Here is a 25,762-nt window from a genome sequence, read left to right as displayed (position 1 = left end):
ATATAGTACATATATATTTTATATATACAGTCTCTGAAAGTTCTTGAATTGGGCTGCAATGTTCAAGTCACCTTCAACACAGTCTTCCGTACTCCTACAAGAATGGCCCATTGGACCCCATTTAAAGCATCTAACCACGTTTCTAGGCTAAAGTCCCGAAGTCTTCCATATTCCTCATGCTCAGGGCCTGTCACAGCAATATCCCACTTCTGGTACTAACTTTTGTCTTAGTTCCTGTTCTATTGCTGTGAAGAAATACCATGACCAAGGTAACACTTAAAAAGGAAATCATTCAATTGGGGGCTGGCTTACCGTTTTAGAGGTTTAACCCATTATTATCATGGCAGCAGCATGGCCAAAGGCATGACAATGGAGCAGTAGCTAAGAACCACATCCTTATCTACAGGCAGAGAGAGAAACTAGGCTTGGGGTGGACTTTTAAAACCCCAAAGCCCACCCCCAGTGACACACATCCTCCAACAGGGCCACACCTCCCAATCTTCCTATCCATAGCTCCACTCCTAGTGATTAAGCATTCAACTATGTGAGCCTGTGTAGCCATTCTCATTCGAGTCACCACAGGGCTCCAAGTTTAAAAGCCTGTTGTCAACAGCACTCTGTCTCTCTGAGGCCTATGAAGGGAGGATATGTCCAAGCTCACTCATTGTGGATTTTGCTTTTGTGTGGGATTCTCTTCCCATCACCTTCCCACTATGTGTACATATCCAGACCAATTCACCCTTTTAATAAAGACATTACTCACAGTAAATTAGGGCCTGTTCTAGTTTCATTTATGTTGCTGTGATAAACTACTCTAACCAAAAGCAATTTAGGGAAGGAAACAGTTTATTCAGCTTACAATTCCAGGTCGGAATTATTCATTGAGAAAAGGCAAGGCAGGCACTCAAGGCATAAACTTGAAGGGAGTCCTTGCTTCCTATTGCACACAACAGTACTTCTAACAAAGAAAGTCACTTCACAGCCAAGGGATTACAGCAGGAAGCATGAGGGATGCTGTTGGGTGGCTGACTGGCAGGTACACTTGGTTATGCTCAACTATCTTTCTCATATAGGCTAGGACCACCTGCCTAGGAAATGATGTAACCTAGACGTAGGGTGGGCCTTCTTAGGTCAACTAGCAATATATTCACCCACGTACATACTCACGGGCCAACATGATCTAGGTAGTTCCTAAATTGAAGCTCTCTTCAGGTGATTCTGGGTTGTCACAAGTTGACATATAAAATTAGCCAGCACAGGGCCTATCCTGATAACCTCATGTATTAGTCAGGGTTTTTCAGAGTAACAGAACTTATAGAGTGAATCTCTATATATAAATATATATAGAAAAGGAATTTATTAGAATGATGTATAGGCTGTGGCCCAGCTAATCCAACAATGATTGCCTATTAAAGGGGAGGTCCAAGAATCCAACAGTTGTTGAGTCCACAAGGCTGGACGTCTCAGCTAGTCTTTAGTATATGCTGGAATTCCAGCGAAGCAGCTCCAATGCCAGATAAGGAATGGACTTGCTAGCAAGGACAAGACCAAGCAGACAAAGAGAGACAGAACTTCCTTCTTCCATGTCCTTTATGTAGGCTGCCAGTACAAGGTGTGGTCTAGATTAAAGGTAGATCTTTCCACCTTAGGTTAGAAGGTCTTTTTCTAATTAGGGTGCTTTTGTACCCTAATTACAAAGTAGGGTGCTTTATTGTGTGCTTTTGTAGATTTGTTGTTGTTATTAGGAAGAACATGGTAGCACATGTCTTCAATTCCCGCCCTTGGGAAAGAAGTTGGTCTCTTTCAATTTAGGAAAAAACTCTGCACAGGTGTTCCCAGGCATTTGGGTTTTGGTTAATTCCAGGTGTAGTCAAGTTTACAACCAAGAATAACCATCTCACTTCATAAACTTCATATCTGCAATGATTCCATTCCCAAATAAACCTGCATTCTGAATTATTCAAGATTGGTACTTTAGATTCAGGATGGATGATATTTTAATCCCTACATATGTTCTAATTCATAACTCTTTTCATCTCAAATCTAACTCCAAAGAAGACTCATTGAGAAGAACCCTCTCTAGCCTTGTATTCTCACAGCTAGTGTGTCATATTACTATTAGTAAATCTTCATATTTGTAGTCATTCAGGATGCAGGGACAGTTTGTTTTCAATGCTTTCATGAGTACTGACTAATACAGAGTCTCATATGCATTTAGCTCAGTTCTTTTGACTTTAGGTAGTGTAGAGAGTTAAAGTATGTCCCAGTCAAAGTGTGCTTACGTCTTAACCCTCTTCCCATCAATGTTACCATATTTTTAAAAATGGGTGTTAAGTTATTGACATTTTTGCAAGTCCTAAGTCCTGTATCTGGCATACTAATAGAAAAGAGGACACATAGTCACATGATAGGCCTCCCACAGAATTGTCCACAGAAACAGTAAAGGGAGATAGATGGCTTGGACTGCAAGTGAGGAGGCACCTGGGACTTTTTTTCTGTGCCTTTGATCCCTATTTTCCTCTTTTGAGTTCTAAGTAAGAGGCCAACAGACTGATGTTGCTATATACCGGAAACTGAGTGACTTTAAACAGAAAAGTGTCTTTTCTTTCTTAGTTCTGCATAGTAGAAGATGGGAATTATGGTTTACTTGCTAGTTTGTACTTGCAGCCAGTAACCTTGGCTCTTGATTTAAATAATACCCTGGGTTTGTGGATACATTACTGTAATCTCTATAAGCCTGTTATTGAGAGGCTCTTTTGAGGTAGCAATGGTTACGTCATGAGCAAAGGTCAGAATCTTACAGCAGGTTCATATACTTGTTGTCATGTGTGATAGACTGGTGGGGTTTTTGGTGATAGGTAGAAGCTTAGTAGAAGACCTGATGAGAAAACAACAACAAAGAACAACATTTTATATCATTAAGATATGATGCAGGAAGACAGGTCAGTCTTAGGAATAGAATGTTAAGAGGTGGCCTGTGATTTAGCCACATGGCAGCGTGGGGATTTGATATTATAGACAATTCTCTTTGCTTGGTCCCCTGTGGTTATTATATAACCCGAAAAGGAGACGTTCTCATGGAACAAATAGATTATGCTGTTGGCAGGAATCTAAGAGACATCCTCGAGGGAATTTCTGTGGACAGTGGTATGTTTTAACTTCTCATAGAAAGATGAGTGCTGATTAGAAAAGCAAAAATGGGAGCCAGATGTTCCAATGGGTAAACAGTAAGGAGGCAGCTGTCTTAAGAGACATCTGTGTCAGAAGTTTCTCAGCCACCCATGACCCAACTTCATCTGAGCAGACCACAGATTGCCATAGACCTGTGGGCAATGTGGTCAGTGGGTTTGATATAGCTTCTGAGACACAGTGACTTGAATCAAACTGGGAAGCCTGGCAGCAATGGCCAGAGGTCTGGCTGATTTTAATCACAGAGTAGAGTGATGGTAATATGGCAGACTGCATGGAGGATCCATGTTATGAGATCTGCATCCTGCCTTGGGGGGCCTAATCCTTTATAAGAACTAACATAGCAAAGATCATAGGGAATGTGGCTTAAATAACAGAATTATTTTCTTACATTTTTGAATGTCGGAAATTTGACATGTCAGCAAGGTTGGCTTCTGAGGCTCCTTTCCATGGCTTACACTGTCTTTACACAGACAGCCTTCTTACATTATTCTTCAGGAAATATGAACAACTATGTACTCATCCCAGATAGGAAACTAATGACAGACCAAAAAGTAAGGATGCCATCAAAGTCCAAATTGGTAAACCAGTGAGTTTTCTGGAGTTGTTTACTTATATGAGCAGAAATGACTTAAGGACATCTGCATCACCAAAAGCCTACCCCAGAATGGGTGACAGTTCACGAAAGCTGGAAACCTGAACATACTGGACAACTGGCAGGAAGGAAGCTCAACAAAGTTGAAGGATCTTTTCTAGGTGGCTGAGTTTGTCTGACCTTCTTTCAGACAGCATGACTAATCTCTGCCTTTTCAAGGCACCTTGAGTGATCTGAGTGTGTCTTAGAAGTCCTCACTGCTTTATCAGCTTAGGGAGAGAAGGGCCTGCTGAAGTTTGCTCAGTTTCAGGGACTTCTCTGACTCTGTTGTTTACTTTTGACTTTAAAGAGCTTCCTTGCAGGGTGGAAGTTTCCCCTTCCATTAGAACATCCTGAATCTTAGTGAGCTTTCCTCCTCAATGGATTTTTTCTCTCTCAGGAGATTGCTATACAATACTTGCTTGTGCCCTAAGCTTTGTGTGTGTGTGTGTGTGTGTGTGTGTGTGTGTGTGTGTGTGTGTGTGTGTGTACACAATTCCATTAGGGCCTACTCATTATCTTTAACCTTAATTACCTCCTTAAAAGTCTTGTCACTGAGGTATTAAAGCTTAAGAGCTCTGCATATGAATTGGCATGGTGGCATAATTCAGCCAGGAGCAGGCTCTTTGGGAGACACCAACAGCCAGTGGCTTTAGTCCTAACCCTCTATAGATCAGGCGAGATTAGGAATGTTTAAGTTTGTCCTATGTTTTTCTTGTTGTGGTGGAAATATTCCTGTATAAACCTTGGGTTGAGTTGATGCTGCCTTTATGTCTTAGGGTTTGTATTGCTGTGGTAAAATACCATGACCAAAATCAACTTGGAGGGGAAAATTTTAATCCATCATCCAGGAAGTCATGGTAGGAAGTGAAGTCAGAAACCTGGAGGCAGGAGCTGATGCAGAGGCCATGGAGGGATGCTGCTCACTGACTTGTATTTCATGGCTTGCTCAGGCTGCTTTCTTATAGTACCTAGGACCACTTGCCCAAGGATGATGGCATCACTCACTGTGGACTGGGTCTTCCATACCCAGGCCAATCTGTTTTAAGTCTCTCTCTCTCTCTCTCTCTCTCTCTCTCTCTCTCTCTCTCTCTCTCTCTCTCTCTCTCTCTCTTCTTTTTCATTTTTTTTTTTTTTTTGAGACAAGGTTTCTCTGTGTAATAGCTCTGGCTGTCCTGGACTCATTTTGTAGACCATGCTGACCTTGAACTCACAAAGATCTGCCTGCCTCTGCCTCTCAAGTGCAGGGGTTAAAGGTGTGTGACACCACACCCTCCTGTAAGTAGTTTCTTAATTGAGGTTCCTTCTTCCCAAATGACTTTAGTCTGTGCCAAGTTGACATAAAATTTGGCTAGCCTTAACACTTCAGTCTTCTGCCCTGAGGCTCTTCAGCACCTTATGGTAACTGTGTCTTGGGATGTGCAGTGTCTTTAGTGCTAGCAGTGGTTGAAAAGTGAACTCTGTGTGAAACCTGATTTCATTACTCCATACTTGTGTTATTTTAGTTCGTTCTCTATATCTGTGGATACAATAGCCATGGATTCAAGTGACCTCAGATCAAAAATTTAAAACAAAATCATCTTCTTAAACATGCACAGACATTTTCTTGTCATTATGTCTTAAGCTATAAAATAGCAGAAATATTTTCCTAGTATTGATATTATTATAAGAAATTTGGCAGTGGTTATAACTGCAGTCACAATCTTATTCTCACATTTTTTTCTCCTTTCATACCATTATGGATTAAGATGATATAAAAAAGATTAGTATTTGGCATGATAGCTACATTAGCAAAATATAAAATAAAAGTAAAAATTCATCAAAACACTTTTCATCTGTGATGATCACTATATAACTCATATTTGTATATGTATATACAAATTTGCATGTTTGTATAGTAATGAAGGAACTCAGCACATCTGTCTTCTGAGACACTGTGACAAATAAGTATAGTGACAATTTTAGAATTTTGGTTTCTTTATAAACACAGAAACATTATAAGAATATGTTTTGTTCTGTACCTACCAGGAAAGTGGGTAAGAGGGGAGGACATCCTATTGAGACTTTAGGCGTGAAAAGCCTGGGAGAAAGAGGAAATAGAAGGATCCAGCGGGTCCTGGAAAACTACAGGCGAGTCTGGGCCCTGAGGTCCTCCGCAAACTATGGCAACAGCCAAGGAAAATATAGGTAGTAAACCTCGAACCCCTACCCAGACTAGCCGATGGACATTCTCCACTGTTGAGTGGAGAAGGAGATCTGACTTTCACACAAACTCTGGTGCCCCATATTTGAACATGTCCCTTGGATGGAGATGCCTGGTGGCACTCAGAGGAAGGATAATAGGTCACCAAGGAGAGACTTGATACCCTATGAGCATATACAGGGGGAGGAGGTCCCCTTCAGACACAGACATAGGGGAGGGGAGAAGGGGGGAAGTGGGAGGAAGGGAGGAATGGGAGGATACAAGGGATGGGCTAACAACTGAGATGTAATATGAATAAATTAATAAAAAAAGAATATGTTTTGTTTTACTCCTAGGAGTGGGTGCATGGGGCTGCTTTGGACCATCCACAGCTACTGACTATGATTTTCCTTGTGCTCTAGCAGAAGCATGTTTTTGCCAGCTGCAGATAATTTTTGTGATTGTGTGATGTTTGGAATTCTGGGAACTTTTTTTTCTGGGAACTTTTTAGAGTCAAGAACCCCGATAGGTGAGGTCGGTGGTTGTTGGTCATTTAGGGAGGTTGGTTGTGTTGTGCTTATAGCTGTGGTCAAAGAAGAAACAAAAGGAAAGAAATTAGATTCAGTGATTTTCCTATTTGCTCTCTTCCTTCTATCCTTTCCCTTCTATCTAGTGAGAGGGGGTGAAATCAAGAGGATAAAAGGTGGTAAAAAGAAGAACCCAGAAAGTAGTAAAGACTGGCTACAAATGGATCCTCAGTGTGGGGCTCTGAAGTTAAGAATGAAAATGAGAAACTTGATTTCAAGTGCCTTAGAAGAAATGGCAAGGGATGAAGGAATAGATTTTTTTTTTCAAGAGGCCAGCAAAATTTTTGTTGCAGTGTCTACCTGCTTTGCTCCCAGAGGAGATTTTCTGTTTGTTTGTTTGTTTGTTTGTTTCTTCTTCTTCCTCCTCCTCTTCCTCCTCCTCCTTCTACTTTTCTTCCTCCTCTTCCTCCTTCTTCTCTTCTTCCTTCTCCTCCTCGTCATATATTTTGTTTCAAAAAAGTTTGAAAGGCTGGCTGAGCATTTGGAAAAAAATTGAGGTGCAAACGGAGGGGCCCTAGAAACAAAAATGGCTGAAATGAAAAAAACAAAAACAAAAACAAAAAGGATGCTCTACTTTCTCTTTTCTGAAAGGATTGCAGAGTTGGCTCTGCAACTGCAGAGGTTACAGGTAGAAATGGAGGCTCTGGGGAGACAAGGAGCACTGGAAAAGAGAGAACAAAAAGACTTAGTTCCGGTGACTGAGCAGGAGAGCAGCAGTTCCCCACAGGAGGAAAATGGCAAAGAAACTATGCTGGAGGGGAGTCAGGTCAAAGAAAAGCTGAAAAAGCAGGAGGACAATATGATGAAACAGCCTGTTTCAAAAGAGAGGGATAATTTCAAACCAACTGTGCTGCCAGAGTTAGAGGAGAGTGTCCTGGGGTTATGAGATCACCATCGGCTTTCCCAGTGGTCGTACAGCATACGCCTGATAGTGGTGTGGAACAAGGTTATGATGAGATAGGATGGCGTCCTTATAGAAATGATAGATATAAGGCATTTGAAGGAGGCCATAATTTCATATGGGATGGATGTACTTGTCTTATGTGAAACAAATTCTAAATAACTGGCCTACTCAAAATAGAACTATTCCTCCAAGACTGAGTGGGACTAGTAAAAGCTGTACTTCAGGCAGGTCTGCAGTCGCAATGGTTAACATGGTGGAGGAAAGAAGCTGTGAATACTGAACAGTGAAATAGAGGTAGGGGAATGAATACAGTAAAAGATGGGTTGCTAAGTAAGAGGTGGTACTCTGATATACAAGAACTGAATCAATTTGGTGACACTACTATAGAACAGTGTCACTTAGCAGTTTTAAGAGCCTGGTATAAAGTTGAGGTGCCTGTGGGGCACGAAATCCACCTTCTTTACAAAGATTATACAAGGCTCCGGAGACGTCTTCACTGATTATTTTACAAACATTAGTCTCAGTTGTGAACCAACTTGTATTAGACCCTGACACAAGGTAGGCGTTAATAGAGACCTTGGCATACAAAAAGGCAAATACCAAACATAAAAAAGTTGTTAGGCCGTAAAAGGCACAACCAGTGCCTATGGGCAAACAGAAAAGGATACAGCCAAATTTGGTTCTAATGTGCACCATGCCAATATAATAGGCCAAGCTGTAGCCAGAGGTCTCCAATATCTAAATGCCCAGTGATTCAGCTGCAGGAAATATGGTCATTTGCAAAGAGAATGTGACCAAACAAAAAGCTTCAGAATCTCAAATGCCCAATGTGTCAACTGAGAGAAGTACAGTATTTTGCTCCAAAAAAATAAACAAGCTGTCTCTAGGGTTAATGGTTTTCGCAAATCTCAAACAGAAAGATTGCCTAGGATTCCTTGGGTGTGTATGTGATGTGGGAAAGGCCACTATTAGATCAAGGACTGCAATCCGAAAGAGATATTTAAGATGATTTCTTACCTTTGGGAAATGGCCTTGGGGGCCTGGCTCAGGGTGCTGCAGCAAAAGTTATGAGCAGTTTCAGTGAAGGAGTAACATGCAACAAAGCAGGGGAAAACTCAGAGAGAGACAATCAATAGTGCTTTGCTAACTTTAATGTTAGTGAGAAAGGAACAACAGCAGTTGAGAGACAGTGAGTTATAGAAAGAAAACACAGGAATGAAATCAATCTACATACTGTAAGAATGAGTTAACATCAAAATCGAAGCCAACGAAAGTTTTGTGCTGGGGACACAGAATTTACTTATATTTCCACAGGAAATGAAAAGTTGTGGATACCATCAAAACAGATAAAGATTAGAATTGAGCAGGAGAGGTCTGAAAACCTTGGCCATTGATTCCCCCCCCCCCCCAAATGTTTATTTCATTGAAAATATCTCTGTTTATAATTTCCTGTTCCACCCAGCATAATTAATGGCTTAGAACAGAAGGGGGAAATGTGGTGACAGTTTTGGAGTTTTGCTTTCTTTAAAAACAGAAATATTATAAGAATATGTTTTTGTTTTAATCCCAGGAGTGGGGCTATGGCGCTGCTTCAGACTGTCTGCAGCTGCTGACTGTGATTTGCCTCATGCTCTAGCAGAAGTGTGGTTTTGTATGCTGCAGATAATTTCTGTGATTGTGTGACATTTGGAATTTCAGAAACTTTTCAGAGCATATATAAATCTAGAGACCCAATGGGTAGGGTTGGTGGTTGGTGGTCATTTAGAGAGGTTGGCTATGACTTGCCAATAGCCATGGCCAAAGAAGAAACAAAAGCAAAGAAATTAGGGTTAGCAATTTTTCTATTTGTTTTCTTCCCTCTATTCTTTCCCTCTAATCTAGTGATAGCGAGCCAAACCAAGTGGATAAAGGGTGGGGAAAAGAACCTTCAGAGTAACAAAGTCCAGCTACAAATCAGTCTCTGAATGGAAATTTCCTTTGAAAAGTAAAATATGTGCTGCTTTTAGAGTATGTTCTGCATCTGATGGTTCTTAGCAATCATTAGCTCAATATAACCCATGTGTTAAAGAGGCATATTTTGCAGTGGAAATTTCTGAGATCCTTCACTGCCTTGCTCATGTAAAATAATTACGCTGCAGAGGAGAGTGTGTTCTTTCATTCCAAAATCTGCTGTGCTGAGCTGAGAAACTGATTAAACACCACCAAAATTTTAATACGTGCCTTCTTAACTATTTTTATAAGCATATTTTCTCCTTTGCATTATTATGTCATTAGTGAATACTCTGCTCACCAAAACACTTAATGTACTTAGCTGTTGAAGACATGTGAAGGAAGGGGCTACGTGAACAAAGGACTCAGGGAAGCCCGACTAGAGAGACAGGTCAGAAGAGCACTGTTATACTGGTGGCCTCACAAAGTGGCAGATGGCCACAGTTAACAGTCCTCCCAGGGTATAGCTCTCAGTTCACAGAAGAGGAACCTCTTCTTCTGCTTCCAAATGAACATTACACCCCGCCCCCCAAAGGTAGTGCTAGGTGTGCTCATATAGTGGTAAGCATCACAGAGAGCTGGGTGCCCGAAGGACAACAACTCTCTGTTTTAACATCATTGTGCGTGCTTCCTGATGTTGCTCCAAGCTGGCCAGCTCAGAATTTGGAGGATTCTGAAGAGGAAGAAGACAGGTGACAGATCAAGGTTTCCAGCACTCATGAGGAAGTTATGAGCCATAGATTAGGAAGGTTTCAGGCAGGGACAAAGGAGAAAGAGGCCGTGGAAGGACATGTCACATCTGGTACACTGTCCTACCTGTAAAACTCTTTATAAAACAAATGGATTTATCCATGAATCTTAATTTTATTCCATTGTATTATATATAGCAAGAAGAATGTATATAGAAAAATAATATTAAATAATAAATAGTAAGAAAGCTTTGTCCATGGCAATACATTCTTTTCTTTCTTTCTTTTTTTTCTTTTTTCTTTTTTGGTTTTTTGAGACAGGGTTTTTTGGTGTAGCTTTGACTGTCCTGGACTCACTTTGTAGACCAGGCTGGCCTCGAACTCACAGTGATTCACTTGCCTCTACCTCCTGAGTGCTGGGATTAAAGGCGTGCGCCACCACCACCCGGCAGCAATACATTCTTAACTCATTTTGACTCACCTTTAAGTGTTATGCTCATTTACTTAAACTATGAAAGATGTAGGAGGTCATGCTTAGATAATTGTGGAGAAGAACTAATTTACTGTGTCGACCTACAAACGAAAAGTATTTCTAATCAGGGAACTGAATCCATTTTTTATTTTCTATCACACCTACTGTTTGAAATTTATCTATCAGATTAGATAGATACATTTAAGTGTGAACTGTTCTAACCTCTAAAATTTGTTTCTCCATTTGCTTGATTATAAAACATATTGTAAAACATGCAGGATTTTCAAAAGAAATTTTTTTTCCCAGCTGTAAAAGATGTTCTTTTCCATTTCAAATCTCAAGTGTCTGTTTGTGTTGTGTTTGATATCAGACCTTAGAGCCTATAACCCACATTTTGAGGGTGAACTGTAGCAATAATAGGTTGCTAAGCAAAGCTCTCAGCTAATTAAACAGTGTGCCTAGAATTACTCTGATCGTCTGTGCTGTTCACCCATGAGGGAGCATGTGAGACTGAAGCTCACTTTAGTTTTTGTGAGAACTCACACCAGAAACAAGCGAAAGAATATCCTTTTCATAATAATTAAAAAGAAAAGCACTACAAGGTAAAATTGTATGGAATTAATGTTTGAAACAGCCCAATATTCTGTAATAATGGAATACTTAAGCAAATTGATATGCTATATTACGTATTTTAAACCATACCAATATCTATTTTTTTAATAATGTAATAAATGCTATATTTTAGTCAGATTACAAATATTTTATTATGCAACCTAGAAGCACAGTTTAATACATCCCTTTCCTAAGTAAGTTTTACCCTACTGCTGCTGCTATTCAAAATAAAATCGAGACAGAAGGAAGCCTATTTGGCTTATCCACATTTTAATTAATTTTGCCACCTGGGTGTTTTACAAAACGTGAGCTAGATTCCCTAATAAACATTGTAAAATGCAGTCATGGACCAGGTCCCAGACTGTTCAAATAATTTATTTTTCTATTTAGAGTTACATGACTGATTAAAAACAAAGATGAGGGTGGGCAGCACGGATGGATGGGAAGTGGGCTCAGCCAAGAGCTTCCGACCTGACAAGTCACTGCACTCTTAAACTAATCGTGAGGCTGCTGTGAGAATCCAGTTTTCATTTCCTTCTCCTTTTCATCCTCTCTGTGTGTTGCATTTTCGATGAGTTCTCAGAAACTGTCTCCTTGAGTAGAGAAGGATCTTTTTGTGTATACTTACCCAACAGGTACTCAATTTAAACTTGATTTCACTAATCATGTTTGTAAAGAAACTTGAATTTCCATGGATAGTATCTGTGGTTCGGATCACTGTAGTGGTAGTTCATAAAATCTTAATTGTTAGCTGGGCTCGGTGGTGTATGCCTGTATTCCCAGCACTCAGGGAGGCAGAGGCAGGTGGATCTCTGTGAGTTCGAGGCCAGCCTTGTCTACAAAGCAAGTCTAGGACAGCCAGGGCTACACAGAGAAACTCTGTCATGAAACAAACAAACAACAAACACTATTTGATTTTTCCTTTCAGGTTTAGTGAGGTATTAACAGGTCTCAAGAATATTGTACTTTCTATAGTCAAGTCTCTAGTAATGGAAAAAAAAAAACCCGAATGTTTAGAGAAATTAAGCACATGTTAAAGGAACACACTGAGGGGATGTAAAGTGTCAGCGTTCGTGTTCTACCCGCCTTGGTATTCTGAAGCCTTATTGCCATGTACTCCTAGAATGTTCTTTGCATTTGGCTCACTTTTATTTTCTTTTTATACTTTCTAATCCAGCTGGAATGCTTGCGGATTCTTCTGAAAACTTCTAAGCCTGACTTTGCGGACCCAGCTGGAGGATGCCGTCTGAACACTGCCTCAGGTACACACTGAGAGAGAATGCTTTTACTCAGTATAGTGAGGCCAAGGGGCCTGGACTTAAGAGTTGTTTGTATTGCCAGGGAGACTCTTTCGAAGAAAATTAATTTTTTATTTATGTGCAGTTATCAATTGGAGATAGCTTCTTGACTAGAGATGAGAACCTGTGTCCACTTCTCTCAGCACTGGGATCCTGTGTGTGTATGTATGTGTGTGTGTGTGTGTGTGTGTGTGTGTGTGTGTGTGTGTGTGTGTGTACACATACATGCTCTATGCATGTTGCCGCAATGGCTATGGTTAGGAGTCTAGAAGGCCTTGCTTCCTCCATGCCCTCTGGCTCTTAGGATCTTTCCACCTCCTCTTCTGTGGGGTTCCTTGAGCTCTGAGGGGAGGGATTTGACGGAGACAGACCATTTAGGACTCAGTGGTCCAAGTCTCTCACTTGATGCACATTGTTTGACTGTGGGTCTCTGTTTTTGTTCCCATCCACTGCAGGAGGAGGCTTTTCTGATGATGGCTGAGCAAGGCACTGATCTCTGAGTTATCAGAAGGTTGTTAGGAGTCATTTTATGCCTATGTTCCCTTCTTAACTGGTTTAAATTCTGAAACTTTTGTTCAATCCTGACTTCCCATCATTCTTGTTGTTTTTGTGACTTCTGCCTAAGAACACTCGCATTCAGGTGAACCAAGTAGTCTATGTTGTCAAATGAAGACCAATTCACAAAAATCTTGAAGTCAAGCAAGCTCACGATGCTCAGGCTTTTACATCTGTTTCTGCTGTTCCTATTTCCTGCCACTCAAGAGTCAAACCAAGCCAGCTCTTGCTTCTCTTCTCTCAATTTCTTTTTCCTTCCCAGCAGTTTTTACTGGCTGTACCTGGAGTGTGTTCTTGAGACAGCTGAGCTCTATTGGTTTCTCTCTGAGAAACATGAATTGTAAGTTTCTCTCCTTGGCCAAGACTGCTTTATAGGGCTCCAGAGCTGTGAGTCAAGCTGTGGGCTTGACATGTACACTTGAAAGTCAAGCTAAGTTCATTATTTTCTCCTTGTTCAGGTGCCCTACTACTAGGATATCAAGCTTTATAAACCAGCATCTTTATGAGAACCCCCTTCTCATCACATCTATATCTAACCTATCACCGAGGCTCCTATCTTTCCCCCTGAATAGTTTTCAAATTTGTTTAACTCCCTGAAATGTTATGTTGGTGATTCAGTGCAAGGCTCAGAAAGGCCCCAGCTATTGCCATGGTGCAAAACCTCTCTAATCTGGCTCAGTCTCCCTAGCTGCTCTTGGTACTGTGTTGAATGATTATTAATATTTAATATTGATTTAAAATTTTAGTATAATCAATGGTTACATCTTAACCAGCTATATACCCAAATAAACGCAGAGAGAGAGAGAGAGAGAGCGAGAGAGAGAGAGAGAGAGAGAGGGACTAGGATATGTTTAACTAGTCTTGAGTACAATGCTGTGCAATAATTACTCTATCCTAAACCTCCAAGCAAACATAGTTTCCTCCCATTCAGATTTCCCACATTATTCTTGCTTTTTACTCATATCCTAGGTCCAGCTCATTCCTCCTGGTGTTTTCTTGTCCCCTCCTCATGTATCCCTCTTATCCTTCCTGTTCTTTCTCCTCCCCTCATTGAACCAGGGTATCCCACCCTATTCTCTGTTATTGTTAACCATTGGTTAGTTGGCTTTTATTGACAATACAGAGAACAAATGGTGACATGCCACAAAAACTTCAGACAGGAGGTACATAGAATAAACATCACAGTGCAATGCCCAGATTGAAACCAGATAGTGGGGTAGAGAAACCAGCATTTGAATGAACAAGGTTAAACTGTACACACTACACAAGAACATTATGCCAATTGGCTTTTGTGTGTGTGTGTGTGTGTGTGTGTGTGTGTGTGTGTGTGTGTGTGTATGTGTGACTTCCCATGGCTCTTGGTTACCCTGGCCCAGAAATCCTGCATGAGTTGGCATCACCTCACCTGTTATTATTCAGTTATCTCTTGTCCTCAGTGTCAGCCACTGATTTCTGTAGACAAGTGTGTCAGGGCTGTGCTTCCTGCTGACACAGGTCAAAATTTGCTGCTATCTTTCTCCGAAGATATTTTTTCTTTGTTAATAGTGTGGTAACTCATCCATCTTCAGCCTGTGTCTTAGATATTTCTTCTTTGGGAAGGTGAGATTGCTTGGTGTGTCACTGCCCTGCTACCCTGAGTATTTTGTGATGGCTGCTACACCATTTCATTTATTTAGTATTTGATCTCCAGTATCTAGAATAATAAGGCAGAATAAGTGTTTGCTGTATGTATGAATGAGGAAAGGAGTATAGAAAGCTGTTCATTATAATTAAGTTCTTCATAGTCATAATATTTCTTAATTGTTCTGTAAGGTTTTAATCTTAGCTTATGATTATGGCTGGTTTTGTTCCTAGCATTCACTTTAGAGAATTTACAATTTATTGTATAAAAGTAAAATTAATTTTATCACAGGATCTTTGAACAACCTTTTCATGTACATAAGTAGTATTCTTTTACTATTAATGTTTATAAATATTTTTACCATGTGGAGTAGTATGTAAACATTAAAAGAGAAAGCCACAGAACTTTTAAATTTAAAATGTAAAATTGTAGAGTTGTTTTAGAATTCACATCTTAAAAGTGTTCTGAATTCAGTTAAATGAATATATAAAAATAAGACCCGTTGGGGTTTCTGTGATCAGAGTGTTAACGCTATGCACTCAAAGTAGTCATTTGCAGTAAAGCAGAGATTCAGAGGAGCAGGGTGGACACTGTTAGAAGCGTGTTCTGCATTTGATTTATTAGTTTTTGACATCAGTTCCAGAATGAAAGTTACAGGCTCCAAGTCATGATTAGCACTATTCCCTAGGACCTCATGAATGAATCTCCCCATTATTCAATGCTGGCATGGGACCAGTCTGATGCTCACTCCCTGGCATTACTAAAAACCAATCTGGTGCTGGAGGAGGCTGAGTTTCCTACTGTGATGCCAGGGACAGGGGTCAGCCCTGTGCGATGCAGGAATGATGTTCACCCGGCCGCTTGATTGGAGCGCCTTATAGGGCGCCAGTGAGCTTGTGGGCTTGGAAATGGAATCATAATAGGAAGTGTATATAAAGTAGATACATTTTAAAATAAGGAACAAAGAAACAAGCCCTGATTAATCTTAGTGATGTATTTCATATAAATCAGCATGTCCCAAATCATAATCTAAACATGTGCTCAATATAAAAGTATTAATGAGCTACATTGAGTTCTTTGTTCATATTTTGTGGCAGTTCGTGTTGTTTCACACTAACAGCACATCTCAACTTATACTAGCCTATTTAGCGTGTTCCTCAGCCATATATGGCTAGTGGCTTCTGCTTTGGCAATGTAGCTTTTAAGTCCCCAGGGGAAAAGGCACTGCTGTTGCACAGGAGGAGCCAGGGTATTTTCGGTAGTAGCTGTGAATTTTGAGAGGTACTTTTTTTTTTTTTCATGCTTATCCAAGTCTATTTTTTTTATTGTATTTTGCAAAATGGGTGCTGGAGCAAAGGCTCCGGGGTGAAGAGCTCATGCTGCTCCCGTGGAGGACTTGAGGTTATCTCCCAGCATCCCCATCAGACAGCTCGCCCCCATCTGTAACTCTGGCTCTAGGGGATCTTACACCCTCATCTGATCTCTATGAACACTCATGTGTGCAATCCTATAAAACGATCATCTGCTTAATTCGATTTACACATGTTAATGGACGTTGCTTATAGAGAAATGCCTCCCCACCCCACCCACCCTGCACTCCCCATTTTGTTCTTTTTGGAGTTTTACTAACCACTCACAAGGAATTTATTTTTTGAGGTAGGGTCTCCTGTAGCCCAGGCTGGTCTCATGCTCACTGTGTAGCTAACCTTAAGTTTACTCCCCATCTTAATTTAGGCGTGGAATACTGTAGCCTTTTATTCATGTTGTTTCTTGTGTATGGTAATTAAGCCAGGTAAAGTGAGCCTGACCTCTTCTGGCTGTCCTGTGGGCAGGTGCTGCCACGTGCACAGAAGAAAGGTCTTTTGTAGCTTTGTATCTGAGAGATGGGGGGGTGGGGGGAAGCTGTTTTGAGAACACAATGATCACTTGGTGGTATGTGTTGATCACTGGGCCTTTAGTGCTTGCCAAATGCCAGAGTATTTATTTCTGCTTGTGAAATATTTAGGCTCTTCTGCCAAGTGCTGTCTTTAAGTATCAGCTTCTGGTGTCCTTGAAGCTTGACTGTTTCTAGCTGAGCTACTACGTCTGTGAAGCCGAGGAGCATCACTGTTGGTCCAAAGCTCAGCCCGTCAGTCTGTGCCAGACTGCAGTTTGCAGTTGCTCTCTCTCTGCCAAGATTCACTCACTTTCTTGAGATCTCTAAGTGCAAATACTGACTCACGCTTCATACCGTGACGTGGCTTGTATGCTAGATCTGGAAATAAGGAGACGTTTTAGGCAATTATTTTAATATGTCCTTGTTCTACTACAAAAGATAATTTGAAATTCATTTACGGTGACATAAAAGAGGAGAAGGGAAATTACGAAACTTTCTAATGCAGCTTCTAAAGTTGTAATACTAAAAATCCATTTTCTGTTACAAAACTTTAGTTCTGGGACATAGGAAACCAGCTTTGAAGTATGATGGTACTGTTTTGTGATTATTGCATACCATTGTGTTTTCAAAACATACTCTAAAGGGTTAATTATTGAAATTTTTGTCACCATGAGCATAGGTTTTGGAAACCTTTCTTACAGATTACCCTCTTTTTTTTCATCAGAAAAGGGAATTATATCATTGTGTTCTTAGTATCAGTGTTTGTAAAAATCATGATCAAGAATTTTGGCATCCTAATCTGTAAAATAGAGATGCCAGTAGTACCTTCTCTTAGGGTTACTAGGAACCTTCAATTGTTAATTATAATTAATAATTATAAACCCTGCGGGATAATTGGCTGAACAGTGTAAGCACTACAAGTTTGCTAATTGTAAAAATGTCATCATTTTAGGAAAACTTTATCAGGCTCTCCTCATGGTCTACTTTGCCTATAAAGTATTCTTGTTTCCTTCCCTCGGTTCTTTTACTTACTAATGTTAATTAATCTACATTTTAGGCTTTTCATAGACATTTGTATAGAGAACTCTTTTTGTTTCCAAGTGTGACTTTTAGTTACTGGTTTTAAAAGCTTGCCCATCACAGGAGCCACAAGTGAATATTCAATGGCTGTGAGTATTTCTGGCTCTGCTGTGCCCTCACCTGAAAAGACTCCTCCCACCTTCCTGGATCCTCACTTTCTTTTGAGTTATTTTCTTCCCACAGTTCTGGCATTTTTTATGCTTTCCTGTAGAAATGTCCGGTAATACCCACTTACTACACTGGCTTTTCACAGGAAGAATTTTGTTAGTTTTAAGGTGGAGATTTGTACACTATAGCTTACTAGCCAATTGGCAGAGGTAATAAAGCAACAGGGTTGGCAAGGCTGGTAGCAACTTTGTTCCCTCTGAATAACACTTTTTCATCCTGGAGCTGAGCACAGAATTGTCAGGTAATATTTTTACGTATCTTTCAAAGGAGTTCATTGTTTGGAAACAGAGCCTGCCATCCTTGCTATCCTCTGGGAGTGCCTTAGTAATGATGTAGCTTGCTAGTCAGAGCCCCAGTACCTGCTCTAAGATGTTAGAGAAAAGTGCACAGACTTTTGATGATGTAAGCTAGAATTGTCCGTAGGTATTTATAAATTCAGTTTGTGTTAGGAGTTTATAGCTTGTTTCTGTCTTCTTTTAGAGAACTTTTGAAGTTCAAGTAAGAATTTTTAAAGGACACAACACAATTTTTTTTTTTAAGGATAGGATAGAAAATGAAGAGGTAAGCTTCATAATATGAGTTCTCACAAAATAAAAACAAAAAGTGGTCCATTCATAAATCTAGTACAACAATTACGTAGACATTGGAAATTGAAATTTTACTTTTGACTATTAATTTTCTCTTTTATTTACAAAGGACAGTTTCTACTTATGGAGATAGGTCTCATGTAGCTCAGGTCAGCCTCTAACTTACTATTTAGCCAACGATGAATGATCTTGATCTTCAAATCCTCCTGCTTCAGAGCTTCCTGGGTGCTGGGATTGCAAGTTTATGCTACCATGCCCTGTTTATTGCAAATGAATTTCTTTTGACATTCATTGTGTGGTGTATAATTTCCCAAATTCCATATGGTGCTAAGGTGCTTTGGATTTGGCATAGCATGTGTAGCTTTTTTATTCCAAATAACATTTGTTCAATTTTTTTTTATTTATTGGGCCTGATGTATCTGAGGGAGACATGTCTGTCTAACGCTGGAGAAGGACAGTTAGAGAGGGAGTCACAAAATAGAAAATGTTCCTGTTCTCTGTCTTTCACACATTCACCCACAAGGGAGTTATGCTTACCTGCACACACACATAAAGCAAGTTTTGCATGCACACACACTGAAGATATAGGAGCTCAGAAACAGGCTCATATGTTCACAGACAGAAGTAGACATTCACAAATTTAAACCATAGAAACAGGGGAGCTAACAAGAGAAAGAGGCGCTAGGACAGGGCAAAGAAAAGAATCAGAGAAAAGGAAAACAAACAAACAAACACAGAGGGCAAAATTGAGAACAGGAAAATCAGACTCAGTGCACTCGAATTCATGTGGCCTCCACAGAGTCGAAAGGGAGAGAGAGCCCCTGGGAAGCAGAGCTGGTGAAAGAAATAAACAGGGCTTCATTGCTCTCCTTTTTAGCATTCAAGAAATGCTGACGGGCCAGAGGCTGTGCCACTCTGAATCTCACAACGATACTGTCCTCGCAGCACTGAATCAGCAAAGAAGTGATGGCATTCTCTGCGATGTGACCCTGATTGCCGAGGAGCAGAAATTCCATGCTCACAAGGCAGTCCTAGCGGCCTGCAGTGACTATTTCCGGGTAAGTGAAGGTGGATGTGTTTGTCTTAGGATGTCACTACACAGAGGACAGCAGTGTTTCCTGACCTTTCCTAGGTCATGAGCCAACTACTTGGTGGTCTGCAGATTTAAGTGTTGAAAACCTGTTCTTTCCTGCATAGCTTTGGGTCTGGGGCCCTGTTGGGACATGCACTGGACTCAGCTAGGTGCCTGAAGTCGGAAGCAGACCTTTGCATCTGACTAATGCATTTGGTTGGCATTTTGCAAGCACTGGATTGTGTGGCAGTGACATGTATGACATATGAAGATAGGGTTCTTTTTTGCTAGAACTTGGAATTTGATTTCCAGCTGTGAGTGACATGTGTGATATGAGTTGGGTAGATGAGGTCTTTTATATTTATATTTCATTTAATCATCACACAAACAGCTTGTTCAAATGCATACGCATGCCATGAAAGGTTGCCGTTTTTATATATGAGGAAACTTAAGTCTCAGAGATTAGGTACTTAAAATTCAGAATGTACATAAATAATAAATACGGTTCTTGACTTGTATCATTGAAAATAAAAACCCATGTCTGACTTTCATTTTTTAATTTAAGAAACATTATTTGGGGGCTGAGGAGATGTCTCCATGGTTAATATTCAGCCATACAAGTGTGAGCACTGGATGGAGTTCAGATGCTTGAGAGGCCTTGCCTAAATGAATAAAGTGAGGAGTGGTTGACAAAGATTACACACACACACACACACACACACACACACACACACACACACACACACACACAGAGAGAGAGAGAGAGAGAGAGAGAGAGAGAGAGAGAGAGAGAGAGAGAGAGAGAATGTTTATTATTATTGTGTGTGTGCATGTGCCTACATGTGTGTGCGTGATGTGTGTGGGTGTACATGCCAAGGTGCGAAGGTCAGAAGACAACTTGTAGGGTTGATTCTCTTCTTCCATCCACCTTTTATGTGGGTTCTGGAGATCAAATCTTGGTTGCCAGACTTGTACAGCAAGGTGCGTTACCTGTTGACCTGTTCTGCAGTCTCTCCCTCCTTTTCCTCCTCCTCTTCTCCTTTTCTAAATTGGCATGTATTCACTGTTCATGTATTCAGAAAGGAAGTTTCCTTCAACCATATTCATTTCCCTCCTGCTCGCTCCCCTTAGTTCTCATCTGTCCTTCTTGCTAGTCTCCTTCCTTCCCTGGTCTCCCTTCTACTTTCCTATCACGTATATGGTTTTATGTATCTATAAACAATTCTTTTTTTTTTTTGAATTTTTTAATTAATTTGTTCATATTACATCTCAATGGTTATCCCATCCCTTGTATCCTCCCATTCTTCCCTCCCTCCCATTTCCCCTTACTCCCCTCCCCTATGACTGTTCCTGAGTGGATTTCCTCCTCCTGTATATGCTCATAGGGTATCAAGTCTCTTCTTGGTAACCTGCTATCCTTCCTCTGAGTGCCACCAGGCCTCCCCCTCCAGGGGATGTGGTTAAATATGGGCACAAGAGTTCGTGTGAAAGTCATACCCCACTCTCCACTCAACTGTGAAGAATTTCCTGTCCATTGGCTAGATCTGGGTAGGAGTTTTAAGTTTATAGCCTGTATTGTCCTTGGCTGGAGCCATAGTTTGAGCAGGACCCCTGGGCCCAAATCTGCCCATCATAATGTTCTTGTAGGTTTCTAGGACCCTCTGGATCCTTCTACTTTGCCATTCTCCCATGCTTCTCTCATCTAGAGTCCCACTAGAATGTCCTCCCCTCCGTCCCAGTTTCCTGGTAAGTGAAGGCTTTCGTGGGACATGCCCCTTGGGCTAGTATGCAGATATAAGTGAGTATATACCATTTCAGTCTTTCTGCTTCTGGGTTAACTCACTCATTATGCTCATTTCTAGTTCAATCCTATAAAGAATTCTAGGACGTACAAATAAAAGCTGATAGACTATTTGTTTTTCTGTATCTGGATTATTTTGCTTAATATGATAATCTCCAGTGTGGTTATTCATTTCTAGCAAATTAGATAATTTCATTCTTTCTTAAGGCAGAGTAAAATTCCATTGTGTACATACACAGTATTTTCCTTGTTTATTTGCCCACTGAGAGACACTGAGGCTGATTCTATGACTAGGCTATTGTGGCTAGTTTTGCAATCGGGCCATATGTGCAGGCATCTCTCTCTGTGTATGTTTACTGAGAGCTCTTTGGGTATATCCAGAAGTTGTATAGCAGGTTCATATCCTGTTTCTAGGTGTTTGAGGAAACCATGCTCATTGCCATAGTGGCTAGCCTAATTTGCATCCCCACCAGCACTATGTAAGGGTCTCCTTTCTCCCACATCATCCCCAGCATTTGTTTTTGTTTTTGTTTTGACAAGCTCTCTCTATATAGCTCTAACTGTCCTGCAACTTGCTCTGTAGACCAGGCTGGCCTTGGACTCACAGACATCCTTCTGCCCCTGCCTCCCAAGTGCTGGGATTAAAGGCGTGTACCACTAAACTCTGCTTTTATTAGATTTCTTATTGACTGGGATAAGATGGAATCTCAGAGTGATTTTAATTTGCATGAGCACTTTTATGTTTATTGTCCAGTTTGTAAATCCTATTTTTAAAATGGTGTATTTGTTTCATTATCCCCTCCCCAAAACTTTTCTTTTTTGAGATAGGGTTCTCTGTATAGCTATGGCTGCCCTGGAACTCACTCTGTAGACCAGGTTGACCTCAAACTTATAGAGATCCACCTGTCTTTGCCTCCCAACTGCTGGGATGAAAGGCATGTACCACCACTGCCTGGATCACTTGTTTTTTATATTTAGCTTTTTGAGTTCTATATATATTCTAGATGTTAAATTTCTGTCCAATGTATAGCTACTCATTCAATCGAGTTTTTCAGTGAACTTTCCCTTTACTACATAGAAGCTTTGTAATTGCATGAAATCTTATTTGTGAATTCTGCCTGCCTCCCCCTCCCCCACCCCGAGTGCTGGGATTAAAAGCATGTACCACCATGCCCACCTATAAATTCTTGATAATTTTTTGAGCAGTTGGTGTCCTTTTTTTAAAAGATTTATTTATTTTATGTATGTATATGAGTACACTGTCTTCATGTTCACCAGAAGAGGGCACTGAATCATATTACAGATGGTTGTGAACCACCATGTGGTTGCTGGGAATTGAACTCAGGACCTCTGGAAGAACAGCAAGTGCTCTTAACCTCTGAGCCATCTCTCCAGCCCAGTTGGTGTCCTTTTTAGCAATTCACTGCCTGTATCAAAGGGTTTCCTCTATTTTCTTGTCCCAGTTTCAGACTTTCAGGTCTTTGAACCTTTTTGAGTTGACCTTTGCACAGGGTGAAGGATAGGTGTGCAGCTTAACTCTCCCACATAAGGACAGCTTTCCCAGAATCATTTACCAAAGAGACTGACTTTGCCGTGTATACTTAGGCACTGTTGTTAAAGTCAGGTAGCTGTAGCTCTGGTCGCTTACTAATGGGAACTTGCTCATGTCAGCGTGGCAGACTATTGAATCACCTGGAAGGTGGGTCTCTGGACATGCCTGCGGGGGTTGAAGGAGGCCCACATTAATTGTGAGAAGGACCATGTCCTGGGTGGGGGACTCTGGATTAGATGGAGATGGCAATATGGGCACTAGAGTGGCACTCATTGTCTGCCTTTTGGACAGTGTCCAGCTGCTTCAAGCTCCTGCCACCTTGATCTTCCTAGCATGATACACTGGACCTTGAACTGTGAGCTAAAATAAACCTGTTTTCTCTTAAGTTTCTTTTGTTAGAGTATTTTATTAGAGTAATAGGAAAAGAAGGTAAGTCTTCTGTCTGTTCCCATGATGTACACGGCTGTTCTGTAGCAGAGCCATGCTATTTTTGTTAGTGTAACTTTACGTTGGTGTTCTGCTCTCTCTGCTACTTCTAGTATTGCTGCTCTTTTTGCTCAGGATCGTTGGCTGTCAGGGCCATTTGTGCTCTGCATGACCTTCAGTATGTTTTTATCTATTTCAATAAAAAACATCATTGGCATTTTAATGGAGATTTTGCCAAATCTGTCCATCACTTTTGATAATATAGCTATTTTTATAATATTATTTCTGTGAATCCATGAACATTGGTAAACTTTCCATCTTATTCTTTAATTTCTTTCTTCAGAGCTTAAATATTTTGTCATTGTAGGGAACTCTCAGTCCTTCGCTAAGTTTATTTCTAGGTTATTTATTTATTTATTTATGAAGGCCTTGCAAATAGGGTTGCTTTCCTGGTTTCTCAGCAGCAAGGTGGTTACTGGCATATAGAAAAGCTACTGATTTTTATAGCCCACTCATTTTCTAGATGAATTCATCACTTCTAAGAGTTTTCTGGTAGATCTTTGGCCCCTTCTTTATAGAAAGTTATTGTCTGCAGAATAAGGATAACTGCACTTCTGCCTTTCCACTTACCCCTTTTATTTCTTTCCCTATTTCTAAGAATTTCTAAGATTTCAAGGACTATTGAGGAAAAGTGTGAAAAGTATGGACACCATTGTCTCATTCCTGATTTCCCTGGAATTGCTTTGACTTCTTTAACTCTGTTTAGTGTAATTCACAGCTTCTACTGCTGTGAAGAGACACCAAGACCATGGCAACTCTTATAAAGAAAATGTTTAATTGAACTGGCTTACAGTTTCAGTGGTTTAGTCCATTGTCATCATGGCAGGAAGCATGGCAGCGCGCAGGCAGACATGGTGCTGGAGAAGGAGCTAAGATCCTCAGGCAGCAGCAGTGAATGCCACACTAGGCCTAGCTTGAGCATATACGACCTCAGAGCCCACCCACACAGTGACACACTTCCTCCAACAAGGCCACATCTCCTCCAACAAGGCCGTACCTCCTAATAGTGCCACTCCCTATGAGCCTATGCGGGCCATTTTCTTTCAAGCCAATGCAGCATCCCTCAGAAATAGTCTGCATCTTGTAAACCAAATAATTCCTCCCATCCCCTAAGTTAGTTTTTGTCAATGGATTATCACAGCAATAGACCACTAACTAGGGCTATCTTGTTGTTTATTCCAGATCCACTTACATTATTAATAACCTCTTGGCTTAAATTTGGTATGTCGTCTATGTCTAGAAATTCTCTCATTTCCTTTAGGTTTTACAATTTATTAGAATATAACTTTTCATAGTATCCCTTAATAATCTTTTGAATTTTACTAATACCTGGTAATGCCTTTCTTGTCACTTCCATCTTATTAATTTGGGTCTTTAAGTTGTATTAGTTTGGCTAAGAATTTGTCAATTATTTGTCTTTTCAAAGAATCAATTCTTTTGTTGGTATTTTAAAGGAAGAGTTTTTTTAAAAAAGATTTATTTATTATGTACACAGTGTTCTGCCTACATGTACACCTGCAGACTAGAAGAGGGTACCAGATCTCATTATAGATGGTTGTGAACCACCGTGTGGTTGCTGGGAATTGAACTCATGGCCTTTGGAACAGCAGCCAACGCTCTTAACCTCTGAGCCATCTCTCCAGCTTTATTTTTATTAATGTTGTGTATATATGAGTATGCTCACGCCTCTGTGGGTGCTGTAGAAGAAGGTGGCAGGTCTCCAGAAGCTTGCGTTGCAGGTGGTTGAGCTGCCTGATACGAGTCCTGGGAACCAGAGTTCTCTGCAAGCGAAGTCTATGCTCTTAACCACTGACCCAGCTCTTCAGTCCCATCAGTGATTCTTTGGTTAATTTCTTTTTTTTTTTCATTTCATTAATTTCTACATTCATCTTTATTATTTGTTTTGCTCACTGATTTGGGATTTGGCTTGCTCTCATACACTTGTGGTATATCGTTGAGTAATTTACTGGTAGTTCTCTCAACTTTTAATGAAAGCACTTATAGATACAAACTTCTCCCTTAGAGCTGCTGAAATTGTATCAGATAGGTTCTGGTGTGCTGTATTCTTGTTTTTATTTTATTGCTCGAGAATGGACTCTGCACTGTTTGTGCCTGCAGACTTTCATGTTTTGCTTTGCTGCTGTAACTAGCGCTTTCCCACACTCCCCATTCCCTTAGGGTGGCTGCCTTCCCACTATTCCCAGAGATTATAATAGCCTGGACATGCGTGTCGTTTTCATCTTCTGGACTCTTCTAATTTTATCCATGTTCGACTCTTAAGTAGTTCTCTTTAATTTCTTACATGAGTATCAGAAACAAAACCTGGATACTTGTTAGCTGGACATGAGGTTAACTATTTACTATATTTTATTTAATTTTTAAAAAGGTTGTTTTTATTTTATATGTAT

General features: G+C 40.5%; 1 protein-coding gene across 3 annotated transcripts in view; it reads left to right on the top strand.

The window, feature by feature from the left end:
• The window catches only part of KLHL32 (kelch like family member 32), a 220,870-nt gene that overhangs the window by 33,404 nt on the left and 161,704 nt on the right, over positions 1-25,762 (top strand). For all 3 annotated transcript variants that reach the window (XM_084792918.1, XM_084792917.1, XM_084792920.1), the window contains exons 2-3: positions 12,436-12,520; positions 19,321-19,501. In XM_084792918.1, the coding sequence (XP_084649044.1) occupies positions 12,498-12,520; positions 19,321-19,501 (204 nt within the window). In that variant the 5' untranslated portion in view covers positions 12,436-12,497. The remainder of the gene's footprint in view (positions 1-12,435; positions 12,521-19,320; positions 19,502-25,762) is intronic.

Source organism: Acomys minous (genome assembly GCF_964271855.1).
Source record: "Acomys minous genome assembly, chromosome: 1".
In the NCBI taxonomy this organism is placed as follows: Eukaryota; Metazoa; Chordata; class Mammalia; order Rodentia; family Muridae; genus Acomys; species Acomys minous.
This window is presented reverse-complemented; position numbering and strand designations above follow the sequence as displayed.